Raw genomic sequence first — 12,132 nt, forward strand, 5'->3', positions numbered from 1 at the left:
GACAGGAGAACCGTGTTGTCAGCAAACTTTACCGGGTGATAGTTGGGGTGCGTTGATCGGCACTCGTCGCTGTTAAGAATGAAGAGCAGCTGAGAAAGCTGTGGGGAGGCAATCAAGGTGGTGAGAAGATCAAAGAGGTTATTGTTAATCTGGACGTCCTGGGCTCTACTGGTGAGGAAGTCCATGATCCAGAGTATGAGCTGACTGCTTATGTTGAAGTTCTGGGGGAGTCTCTCTGCCAGGATGTGGAGTCTGACAGATGTTAGGAAGCTCCAAGTGTTGATGATGGAGGTTTTGGCATCATCACTGCAGGAATTTACCATTTATATTTCCTAGTCCTGCTGATGTCTCTTAAATAATCTACAATATTGTTTACCCTATGACAATATAATGTCCGAACACTAAACATTTAAGCATCTAAGCATTTATTTATTTTTTTGATCCACACAGAAGTTGTGATAAAAACACAAAACAAATGTGAGAAAAACCCTACAGAGATTAAATAAGAATCTGAAATCATAAACATTTGGGACACAATCCGACATCATTATACGTCTCAACTTACCGCAAAAATGTCATGTACAGGTTTTTTAGGACATATTTTAAAAGGTGTGAAATGTTATCAGGGTTCTTAAGAAAACAAGGATAGTGAGCAAAAAATGTTAATAACTGATTTGAATTGGTGTCTTATGAAGTGTGAGGCAGCCAAGAATGGCCAAGAGTCTGTCCTTTCTCTTAAAACTAAGGGGCGTATTACTGTTGTTATATACATTTCATTTATGACTTTGTCCAGTTGTTCTCTTTTCTAAAATTACCTGCAGAGTTTTTCTTACAAACCAATCACATAAAAGTTAAATAACATGATCTTCCAGATTAAAGCCATACAATTCAGGTTGAGGAGGTTGTTTGTCCCTCAGGTTACATGACTCTACAATGTCATGGTTGCTGCTGCTACTACTTGCTGCTACTATCTGCTTGGTTTTTATACAACATTAGATACTGCCAGGCCAAAAATAAAATCACCACCTGGATTTAACTAAGCAAATAGGTACAGCCTTCTTGTTGGATAATTACTTGGATAATGAGTGATTTACTTTCTGGCAACAAGTTATTTAACCCCAACTGATGCAATGAGTAGCTTCTCATTTCTTAAACAACCATGTCTGAAGACGCATCCCGTGGTTGTGGAAAAGATGTTAGTCTATCCGAGAGGGGTGAAATCATTGGTATGCATCAAGCAAAGAAAACATCTAAGGAGACTGAAGCAAAACTAAAAAAAAAACTTGGTGTCGGACGCATTATTAAAAAGCGAAAGGATAATGGGGAACCATTGTCTTTGAGGAAGAAATGTGGTGAGAAAACAATCCTGGTTGACCACTTAAACATGTCTAAATGAAGAAAAACAACAGCTAATACCGAAACTAAGAGCATTTTCACACACCCAATGTGAAGGAAACTCAAGGGACTAGGACTGAACAGCTGTGTAAGAAAACCACTAATCAGTGTGGCTAACCAGTAAAAAAGGCTTCAATTAGCTAGGGAGCATAAAGATTGGACTCTGGAGCAATGGAGGAAGGTCATGTGGTCTGATGAGTCCAGATTTACTTTGTTCCAGAGTGATGAGGCATTAGGGTAAGAAGAGAGGCAGATGAAGTGATGCTCCCATCATACTTAGTGTTTACTGTACCAGCCTGTGGGGGCAGTGATATGATCTGGGTGTTCGCTGCAGTTGCTCAGGTCTAAGTTCAGCAACATTATGCCCAAACATGCTGGGAGGAAATGGCATCAAAGATGAGTGATGATGAGTAATGCTGCTTCTTTTCACAACATGTTTAGATAAGTGAATTCATATGGTACTTCCTACACAAGTATCTTCTGTCAGCGACATGTTGAAGCGAGACGGCAGCCCATTATGCGCGCCCTGATGGAATTTTTGGGGGAGTCTTCAGGGGAACTCATCAAGGACTACAAGGTAAATTCAAACATTTTCAGATCACAGTTATATATAATGACTGCATTATGTTGTATTCTTATTCACTTTCCTTTTAAATACAACTTGCTTGAACCATAAAATAAAATATAAAATCCCCATTTTTGAAAATGGAGCCTTTATTGGTGCCTTTGAACAATATATTTTCCAAATCTAAATTTCAAAAATGCTTCATATGCTTTGTTTTTCTTTTTTTTAACAAACAAAGATGTAATATATACATGGAAGCCCATTTCCACCAATCAAAAAAAAAAATACATATATATATGAAAAGAAATCCCCATGGCAAGTCATGATAATGGGATTAAAATCTTTTTATTTTGCCTGCTGGTTGACAGTTTCTGTCCTTGTTCAGGCAACAACAAACAAATGCCGAGCATTCTTGTGTGATGTATCAATATGATAAAAAAAAAAAAAAGGAATCACAGAACTAAAATTTTTGTCTAAATTTAACAAAATATGTTTACTTGAATGATAAAAAATTGTATATTGCTTGATGAAATTTTGTTTAATGCATGAAAAGCAAAAAATGAAAATTGACAGAATTAAGCAAATATTGGACACCTAAGGCTGAAAATGTCAATGAATTAAATCATATTCCTGACATGAAAAATGCAGTGAACTACATCTTCCCCATTCTTCATGGCCTCCTCCAGTTGTCCACTCCTACCTGGATGAACAGTTCACCAAGCTGCCCATGATTCCTGTTATACTCACAAATTGTCTCATAGATCATCACTTATGTGCTATATTATTAGATCCTACATGTTTCCTTCAGCTTGATGTATGTATCTATGACAGCAGTTTGTTTATCTTGTTTCTCCTGTTCTTCTTTTCTCTCTATCTTCTCTGTTTCTACCCGGCTGGCCTTCGGCAGATGGGTCCCTCCATATGAGCTGGGTTCTGCTCAAGGTTTCTTCCTGTTAAAAGGGAGTTTTTCCTTGACACCGTCGCCCTCAGGTTTGCTCTGGAGGTTGCAGGCCGGTTTTTGTGAAGCGTCTTGAGACGATTTGTATTGTTATTGGCGCTATATAAATAAAACTGAATTGAATTGAATTGAATTGAAAATCTTTTATCGAAAAACTTGGTTGCCTTGTTTTTTTAAAGTCATTGTTTCAATACACAAAAACATTACGAACAAATTTAGGCCATTTAAACTGCAGAATAGTATGTAAAATGCTGTGTAAATGTAACTTACATATAGTCCATATATAAAAGTGAGAAAAGGTATTGAAAATGACCTTGATTTAAGGTGGGATTTTTCAGTTTGAAGCAGTCAGAGTCTGAGTAAAACTTACAAAGAAGGGGAGAGTACAAGTCACTGTCCATATTAATAATAATCAGTAAATTACCTGAGGTTTGCTAGTAAAAGTAACTTATATCCCGCAAGTAAGGTTTAATTGATGATCGTCCTTGTAGAATTTACTTACAATGTCTAAGTGCAAAATCTTTCTTAGGTTTTCCAAAGTAAATAACACTCCAAGCACCAATGGGCCAAGGGATAAATAAAATATCTATCTATATACCATTACTGCTGCTGTTGCATGACTTGTTTCTCAGCTATGGTGTCCATGGACTTCCTTGTGACACTTACAAAACCTAGATACATGCCAGGCATTCTGCACATGGCTCCTTATTTTACCAGCCAATGAGCTGGAAGCTTGAGGGACGACTCCCTCGTCACTCTCCACTCTCCACACCACGCATCCATCCAAAAACGCCATTTTGAGTGTGGAACTGTGCGACAAACATTCAGTTCACGGACCTGCTGTAACTTCAGTAAAGATCAAATTCAGAGTAAATTAGGAGACTCAAACCCAGTCTTCACCTCTTCATACACTTACTATTCAGTCGCGGACAGAAAGGTAGTTGCGTAACGAGTTGCGTAACTTTGTAGTCGTGCGTCTGCGCACTGTGTCTTGCCTCACCTGCTATGGCGGAAAGACGCTCCCACTTCTGACGCTAACGTGTCCGTGTGACGTCTCACCGGCTGAACTATTACTTAAGCAACTTTTTTTATGTGGACCAAGTCACGCTGAACCATCATCGGACCGACTGATAAACCCACCGGGAGCATTTGAAAGGTAATGTGGAGCGAAATATCTGCATGTTGATGTCGATGTAACTGCTCATAGGACATCATGTGTGTTGTGAAATGTGTGAAGCATTGTAAACAGGCTACAGTTTATGTACTGTTTGAAACCAATGATAACACCGTGATTACAGCCTATTAAAACACCACATGCCTAATTAACAATATTGTAATATATATAAAGGTAAAAGGAAAGATAAAATAGTATAAGATTAGATTAAAATAAAACTAAAAATAAGCAGGATGTAATAAAATAGAAAACAGTATAATCAACATACACTGTGTCTTAATCTAGTGCATCCACTTTAAGGTTAAAAGTATCACAATATACCACAAACGTGTCTCTGCTTCTTTTTGTCTATGTTCAGTTAAGACATGGCTCTCAGAGGCGCTGTCACACGTCTGCTCTCCAACAGCCAAAAATGTGCTGTCATCACCGCGTCCAGAGCTCAAGGCACTGCTGCTGCAGCCACAAAAGGTACATTTAAAACTCCTGATCAGTTGTTTGGATATATAGGAAGTAAGTGGGAAGGCCTCACAGTCTATAGGGAAACACCAAAGAGCCATGGTGAAGGGAACAAGATGTAAAACTGGAAATAAGTTCTCTAGGTTTATCTTAGATGCTGCGTAATCCACAACACTTTTACTGTGTCCTCCAGATGCTGAAGAAGTCAAAAAGCCGGCTAAGACATGTGAGTATAAATTTGGTTGCGTTCCCTCACATGTTCCGTTGTGCATGCATGTGATGGTGACATAACGTGTACATTTCCTGAACACCAGCCAAGGTGGCCTTCAACTGGCGGGATGCTCTGGATCTGGAGGGTCAACTTACAGAGGAGGAGATCATGATCCGAGACTCCTTTCGTGATTACTGCCAGGAAAAGCTCATGCCACGTATCCTCATGGCCAACAGAAATGAACGTAAGCTAAACAGGGATATTAGGTGTCTCATTTATTGAGAACAGTTTTAGCATTACGCAGAATAGTTGAATTCCTACTCAATTATTAAAGGTGTGTAAGAAGATCTAAATATTTGTCATTTTGTATTTTTCAAACATGTCAGATTTCCACCGTGAGATTGTCTCAGAGATGGGAGAGATGGGCGTCCTAGGCCCAACTATTAAAGGTAAAAAAAATCCTCTTCTGTGATGGAGGAAACAGTTACACCAGACGTTGACATGTGCCTTAACACCACTCTTATCCTTTAGTCTTTGTCATGTTCACTATTTCTCACTGGGTCTTTTTAGAAACAGACTCTGCTTTTTGTTTTTTTTTGTTTCCGCTGCAGGGTACGGCTGTGCAGGCACTAGTTACGTGGCGTACGGTTTGATTGCCAGAGAGGTCGAGCGAGTGGACAGCGGCTATCGGTCCGTCATGAGTGTCCAGTCTTCACTGGTCATGCACCCGATCAATGCTTACGGCACAGATGCCCAGAAGGAGAAGTACCTGCCCCGGCTTGGTAAGTGCAACATTTCCTACAATTGTCCATGACATTTAAAAAGACAAAGGGCAACCTGAAGATAACTTCATTTTTGTGTTCATTTGTACTGCAGCTCGGGGAGAAATCTTGGGCTGCTTTGGCCTGACAGAGCCAAACCACGGCAGTGATCCAAGTGGTATGGAGACGAGGGCCAAGTACAACCCATCCAGTGATACCTTCACCATCACCGGAGCCAAGACCTGGTAAGTAGGCAGGCAAATGCATGACGTGGCCGTCCTGATGAAGTGTCTCAAAGCAAAGCAGCTTGAAGTTGGACAAATGTGAGATAGTGAAACACAGCAAAGAGAACTGACACATGAGCAAACCTCAAAGTAAAAAAAAAAAAAAAAAAACAGATTCACCTCCAGCTTTTCACAGCTATATTTGACTCAGTTCTGTGAGGTCAAAGTGGTCAGGTATAAAAAAAAGATCCTTCAGCTCATATAAGTTACGAAAGCATGCTCTACTTCAGCAGGTTAAACATTAAAATCTGCAATAATCCAGTTCTCTGCTGACTTTTCTCACTCTCCTTCTTCTGCTAGGATAACAAATTCCCCTGTGGCAGACATCGCAGTGGTGTGGGCAAAGTGTGAAGATGGCAGAGTACGCGGTTTCATCTTGGAACGTGGAATGAAGGGTTTTGCCACCCCTAAGATTGAGGGGAAGTTCTCCCTGAGGGCGTCTGCCACTGGTATGATCCTGATGGATGAAGTAGAGGTTCCAAAGGAGAACCTGCTGCCTAATGTCTCTGGTCTTGCTGTAAGTGGCCCCTCTTCTAGATCTAATTCAACTGTGATTGAAGCATTATTGTCACTGAATACTAATGTTTAAAATTCCTTCTGTGGTTATCCTTGTGGACCAGGGCCCCTTTGGTTGTCTGAACAATGCTCGGTATGGTATCGCCTGGGGAGCTCTGGGAGCTGCAGAATTCTGCTTCCACGCTGCACGACAGTACACTCTGGACAGGTAAACAGTGTTATGTCAATATAAAAACCACGATAAAAACCATACCATTTTTGTCCTTTTTTCATGCCTTTTTGTTCCCCATTCAGAATCCAGTTTGGCGTGCCTCTGGCCAGGAACCAGCTGATGCAGAAGAAGATGGCTGACATGCTGACAGAGATCACCATCGGGCTGCAGTCATGTCTGGCCCTGGGAAGACTTATCGACGAGAAGAAGTGAGAACCCATCCTGGCTTCTAGGTTCATTTCTGTTCACTGAACAACAGTTTTTCTGTAATGAGTGTACTCTCATCATTATAGAGCAGCACCGGAGATGATCTCTATGCTGAAGAGGAATAGCTGTGGCAAGGCGCTAGATATCGCCAGACAAGCCAGAGACATGCTGGGAGGAAATGGCATTGCAGATGAATACCACATCATCCGTCACGTCATGAACCTCGAGGCTGTCAACACATATGAGGGTAGGTCTTTCTGTCTGTCTGTTTGTGTGTGTGTGTAAAGGCCCTTTGGCTGCAGTTCCATAATCTACCACCAGATGTCAGCAACGTACACATGTATGTTATGGACACCCAGGATGGTCACCCATTTTTAAAACTTAACTGTATTTTGTGGTGTAAAAATAGTCACTCAACTATTGCAAAATATTGTTATCGACAAATCAAGTGTATTTAATATATGAAAATGACAATTTTTTGTTCATGTATTCTCTTCTTTGTAGGAACTCATGATATTCATGCCTTGATCCTGGGCAGAGCCATCACTGGGCTGCAGTCGTTCACTGTTGGAAAGTAAAGGGAAAGTAAAACAAGTGATGTGGAAAAGTACTGTATAATATCATGCTTAATATGCGCTTCCTGTGGTGGGAGGAATCATTAGGACTTCATCAGGAAACTGTCCGTTTAAGGTCAGCTTAACAAAGCATTGGGTCCAACTATTTGTATAGTTAAAATGCTGCCAAACTGTACTTAAGTATATATATTATATTAAGGCACAGTGCATGTAAAAGTGTTGGCTTTATGCGCATTTTGTGATGATTTGATATGTAAATAAATGGCTTTGAATGAGTGAGAAGATGAGTGTAGCTGAAATGCAATTAAGTACATTTATTTTGAAGATACATCTAAAGTTTCCATTACAAATATGTGTATGTATGATGTGGAGAAATGGGAGAAATAATTCAGTTTATATTGTCCACCTTTGTGCTTATATTATTTATTGAATCAACAAGTTGCTACAAGAACAATAAAAACAACATGGATTCTTTTTTTTTTTTTTCACCAGTCATAAGGTTTGACCTCAATGACTGTCCTAAAACCAACAACAGCTTCTAGGAAGAAGAAGACAAACCCAAAAAGAGAACCAAAACTATTTAAACTCCATATTTTGCACATATAAGCTAATTTGAATTTTCAGTATAATAAACAAAAGAACACGTTCAGAATAACTAGGTCAGAACAGACTTATCGAACAGATGATAACTAGTATGTCACGGTTCGGATGCATGGCTAATGGCCAGGCCTTCTCTGAGACATGTCAGGGCTCGAGTGGCCTCTTGGAGCTCATGGTTGAGCTTAGTACAACTCTCCAGCACCTCTGACAGCTCCTGCAGCTTCACCTGCATCTCATCACTGTTTTCCTCATAGACTGTGTACATGTGCTCCTTCATTTGCTGGCATATCCCTGTCACCTAAGTGAGGGAAATAATCAGATCATTCACTACATCAGAAACTTTGATTGAAAGGCATAAGACAGGACGCGTTGGTATCAAGCTACAATTAACTTTTTGATTTCAATAATCACAATGTTGACTTGGACCAGGTGCATCAAATATGTTTTGTACCTTCTCCACTAGCTTCTCCTGAAAGCTGTCCATCACATCCTGGTCTCTGGTTCTGCTGTGGTTAATCTTTTCTACCAGTTCCTGCGCTTTTCTGCTGATGTCATCTATGCTTGAGCTACGACAGATGTTAATGTAAAAATGCTGACATTAAAACAGGTTGAATTTACCCAACGCCTTGTTGTTTGGGAAACAACAGCCTCCGCAAGTGAGACTTGAAAAGTTATTCTGTACCTGCCATGCTGCTCTTGAATGCTCATACTTGAAGATTCCCCTCTTGATTGATCACAATCAACGTCTTCTGTCTGTATTAACAAAAAGTATTCATTAAAAAAAAGTGTGTTTTATTTATTTTTTTCTGTTTGTCTGCTTATGAGCTGTTGTGTATATTGTTGTGTTAGAATTAGGATATGTTGTGTGAACAATTAAATACTGAGGAATGATTTATTTACATTTTTACACTCTATTCATGCGGTCATTTTGTTCTTAGGAGATCAGATATTGTTCACAAAATATGTGTATATTATTCACATAACATCCTGGTCTCACAATCTGATAGTTAAGATAGTTATTTTATAGCATATATTTCAATGTTATGTGATCACATTACCCTTTGTGAGTTTTCCATCCCTTTCTTGGGAGTAGTATGCGAAGTGGATTGCAGGTCTTCAAATATAAAATCCATTTTCTGACTCTTAGACGAATAAAAAAGTAGTCACACATGTTAGAAATATATATACATCTCCTCTTGTAAAAGTCTTTCGATATTATATTAGCACAGCAGGTTAGCTAGTTGAAGTCCACAGCTAACTTAGCTACAAACACCTTTTCTCACACGTTTTACCTTATCTGTAAAATGTACGGTTACCTTCAATTTTAACACGCAGTACAAACCACACAATTAATACGGTTATGTAGTTATATTGAGGAAATTATATTTGGCGAGTTTTTAGACTATATTACTAGATAACTGTAGCTAACTGCGATTACAAACTGAAGTTAGCTTCAGCTTTGTATTTAGCAAACCTCTAAATTAGAATAGATTAACTAGCTCATTATTAAACCATGCTAGCTGTGCACTAGCTCGTTATGTGAAAATATGCTACATCTTGTTAGCTGTTGTCGTGTGTTGTTACTACTTTTACAAACAAAAATTGCTTCGTAATTCGCCTACCGCACACCTACATAGTCATATATGCTGGGCAATGTGTTTAAAATACATTATCATAATATTACATTCAGAAACATTTAATTAGCTCTCTCCCTCTTACCGTTAGCTAGGTAACTGTAGCTAGCTCTAGAGGCTATGTTAGCGCTAATGTGTTACACTTTGATAGCTCTACGCGGTGTCCTGCCTTTATTTACTGTCAACTTTACACTTCACAAAGCACAAAAATCAATATAGTTATGTAAAGAATGCTTTCTAAATATCTGACATGTAAATATATATTTAATTAGCTCTTAGCTTTAGCTAGTTACGCGCTAATATGCTGTCTTGCTAGCTTATCTTATTTATATAGAATTACTAAATGTACATATTTATGTTTATCTACTGATTATTTTTAAAATGGGGAAATGTTCTCACCTGGTCAGCAGTGAAGAGGTCAGTTCATTTATCAAAGCACCAGCACTGCAATGAAAAATTAACCCACCTCTAATGAAACTCATAGACCCCACTGTTAGCGTTCACTATTATAATGTTATGGTATTTTACATTTAAAACGTTGGATTAGCTTGTAATTGATAGACTAGTTCAAAATATTAGTTAAGGCCTTAAGGCTATAGCTATATAACGTTTCACAGACTGAACATGAACTTCTGAGAGCTGACCAATGCTGACAGAGGGAAAAAAATTAAAACTAAGCGATTTTCAAACAAAAACAAAAACAATAAACACACACAGAATGAACCTTACATCAATAGAAATCTGGATTTAAGTTTAAAGGCTCAGATTGAGATTTTTTTTTTACCTCCAACTGTGGTGCCTTTTAAGATCCAGAAAAGGCGAACAAGGACGAACTGATGGTGTGGGTGACTTTGACGGTGACATTTATTCAGAATTCAAGGCAATATTCAACCTGAGGGCATCCAGCCAAAACACCTCCAGGCTTTGTAACCAAGAGGCAGAGCGCCAGATATCAAAAGGGGCCTGTTGAATATGAGTTGAACCACATTCTAAAATTTGAAACGCACCCTTTATTTACACTCGCATCTAAATGTGTTCTTACATAAGTTTGTTGTCTTAAATAAATGCGTGTTGATTTCTGAGACTGGGAACTTCTGCTTAGTTGCAGTTTGGATGACCACAGCTCAAAACGGAGAGATCATTTGGAATTAAAGAATGAAAATGAATGAGGCAACATGAGTGTGGGATTAAGCCTTTTGGTGGTTAGACTCTGACAAGAAGCCACAGCATGGAGCAGAGACCTAGACGAAGGTGGTAGATGTGGACAGGACCTCAACAGACACTGGTGGTGGTGTTGGAGGAGTTAAGCTGAGTGAGACTTCAGTTGTGCTGTGTAACTAGGATGAGGTGGAGATGAGGAGGAGGAGGAGGAGGAGTGCACGACAGACAGATTAAAAGGCAGAGTGACAGAATTGCAATAAATTTAAAGAACAGGGAATTATTTGCACAGAGAACCAATGGGGCAAATCGCTCTTTGTACATCAGTAATGACACTGAAAGTGAAATTTGAGATTTCAACAGCATGGAAAAGCAAAAGAGATGAAGTGAATAGAGCCTGAATTATCATAGATGTGTGGATACAGAACATGTCAACAGACGCCATGTCGCCGAAGCTTTGTTAATTAATTTTTGACAAAGTTGGAAACTGTAGACCTTTCTAGTTGTGTTCAGAACTTCTGTTGTATGGTGTATAAAATTGCAAGAATAGAATAAAGTAAATAATTGGTGTGTACAAATTTTGTTACTGTGTGTATGTATGAAGTGATGTATGTGTGTGTTGAGTGAGCAGAGAAAGCCCTTATGTGCTTGTTGAGGATTTGGTACTCTCTTAGGGGCTGATTGATTGCTGCTGTGATCTAAGGCATAATCCTTCCCCTCCCCTCCTTTGTCTCTCTCTGTGTCACTGCCCACAGTCTGGATTACTTCAGCACAGAGGACACAGCTCATAGCAGAGAAGCCCTGAGGCTGTACTGTCATGTCCTGATGTTACGAGTCATTAACTGCGTCGTTTAAGTTAAAATGCAAAGATCTAAATGTTTTTAATCCCGAAGATGCAAGTACTTAGTTGTGACAGGTGGGTGAATTTATTCTCTGACTGGATTTGATATTTTAAATGACATCAGAGTTTTACCTCTTAAGCCATGGTCTTTGAACCTTCCTCTCTGCATTTTAGGGAGTTGGCATCTCAGCTAGACATTTGATGAAAGTGGGATTTCTTTTGCACTGACTACGATGGAATAACCTCAGTTTCGGTGGCGGACGCAGAAGCTGACTACTCTGGGAAAATGGACAGCTTCAACTACACAAATGAAGGCGGAAAGTCCTTCCAGTTTTTGGTTCACAACATAGAGCCTCTGTACAAAGAGTACAAGCCTCCACCCAGGGACCTCATCCAGCTGCCCAAGTCTGTTATCTACCTGCTGATGGCTGCACTGGTGGTGGTTGCTGTGGCGTACGCCATCGTGGGTCACCTCATCAAAGACCTCATGCTGGATATAACAGGTACAGCAGAATACAGAACACCAGCTTTATCTGTATTTGCAGTGTCGAAGGAGAATGCTTCACAGAGAGAAACAAAGCACATT

The 12,132-nt window shown here is 39.5% G+C and overlaps 2 protein-coding genes across 5 annotated transcripts; one reads left to right on the forward strand and one right to left on the reverse strand.

Annotated features, from left to right (window-relative positions):
* Positions 1–3,779: 3,779 nt before the first annotated feature.
* gcdha (glutaryl-CoA dehydrogenase a) lies at positions 3,780–7,804 on the forward strand. The gene is made up of 12 exons (XM_047578998.1): positions 3,780–4,074; positions 4,451–4,560; positions 4,742–4,774; positions 4,863–5,003; positions 5,146–5,208; positions 5,371–5,541; positions 5,636–5,765; positions 6,105–6,321; positions 6,425–6,528; positions 6,615–6,740; positions 6,825–6,985; positions 7,243–7,804. The coding sequence occupies exons 2-12, from the start codon at positions 4,458–4,460 to the stop codon at positions 7,314–7,316; spliced, it is 1,323 nt and encodes a 440-aa protein (XP_047434954.1). The 5' UTR covers positions 3,780–4,074; positions 4,451–4,457; the 3' UTR covers positions 7,317–7,804.
* syce2 (synaptonemal complex central element protein 2) lies at positions 7,706–10,410 on the reverse strand. Of its 4 annotated transcripts, XM_047578999.1 has the most exons (6): positions 10,332–10,410; positions 9,947–9,991; positions 8,972–9,055; positions 8,596–8,666; positions 8,365–8,479; positions 7,706–8,211 (listed from the first exon to the last, which is right to left on the reverse strand). In XM_047578999.1, exons 3-6 carry the CDS (start codon positions 9,044–9,046, stop codon positions 8,011–8,013), a joined length of 462 nt encoding a protein of 153 aa, XP_047434955.1. In that variant the 5' UTR covers positions 9,047–9,055; positions 9,947–9,991; positions 10,332–10,410; the 3' UTR covers positions 7,706–8,010. The 4 variants fall into 4 exon arrangements, with proteins under 4 accessions (XP_047434955.1, XP_047434958.1, XP_047434957.1 ...); XM_047579002.1 differs by lacking the exon at positions 9,947–9,991 and having other exon boundaries at positions 10,332–10,351; XM_047579001.1 differs by lacking the exons at positions 9,947–9,991; positions 10,332–10,410 and adding an exon at positions 9,633–9,671.
* Between the last annotated feature and the right edge of the window lie 1,722 nt (positions 10,411–12,132).

Source organism: Mugil cephalus, chromosome 2, assembly GCF_022458985.1.
Source record: "Mugil cephalus isolate CIBA_MC_2020 chromosome 2, CIBA_Mcephalus_1.1, whole genome shotgun sequence".
Lineage (NCBI taxonomy): Eukaryota > Metazoa > Chordata > Actinopteri > Mugiliformes > Mugilidae > Mugil > Mugil cephalus.

What these genes read in the sequence shown, in the direction of transcription:
- syce2 (XM_047578999.1), bottom strand. Translation starts at nt 9,046, where the DNA reads ATGGATTTTATATTTGAAGACCTGCAATCCACTTCGCATACTACTCCC. An exon ending in ATTCAAGAGCAGCATGGCAG is followed by an intron (nt 8,480 to 8,595) that starts GTACAGAATAAC and finishes CATCTGTCGTAG; the next exon opens with CTCAAGCATAGATGACATCA. An exon ending in AGGAGAAGCTAGTGGAGAAG is followed by an intron (nt 8,212 to 8,364) that starts GTACAAAACATA and finishes TCCCTCACTTAG; the next exon opens with GTGACAGGGATATGCCAGCA.
- gcdha (XM_047578998.1), top strand. Translation starts at nt 4,458, where the DNA reads ATGGCTCTCAGAGGCGCTGTCACACGTCTGCTCTCCAACAGCCAAAAA. An exon ending in CATGGCCAACAGAAATGAAC is followed by an intron (nt 5,004 to 5,145) that starts GTAAGCTAAACA and finishes CAAACATGTCAG; the next exon opens with ATTTCCACCGTGAGATTGTC. An exon ending in CGACAGTACACTCTGGACAG is followed by an intron (nt 6,529 to 6,614) that starts GTAAACAGTGTT and finishes TTCCCCATTCAG; the next exon opens with AATCCAGTTTGGCGTGCCTC.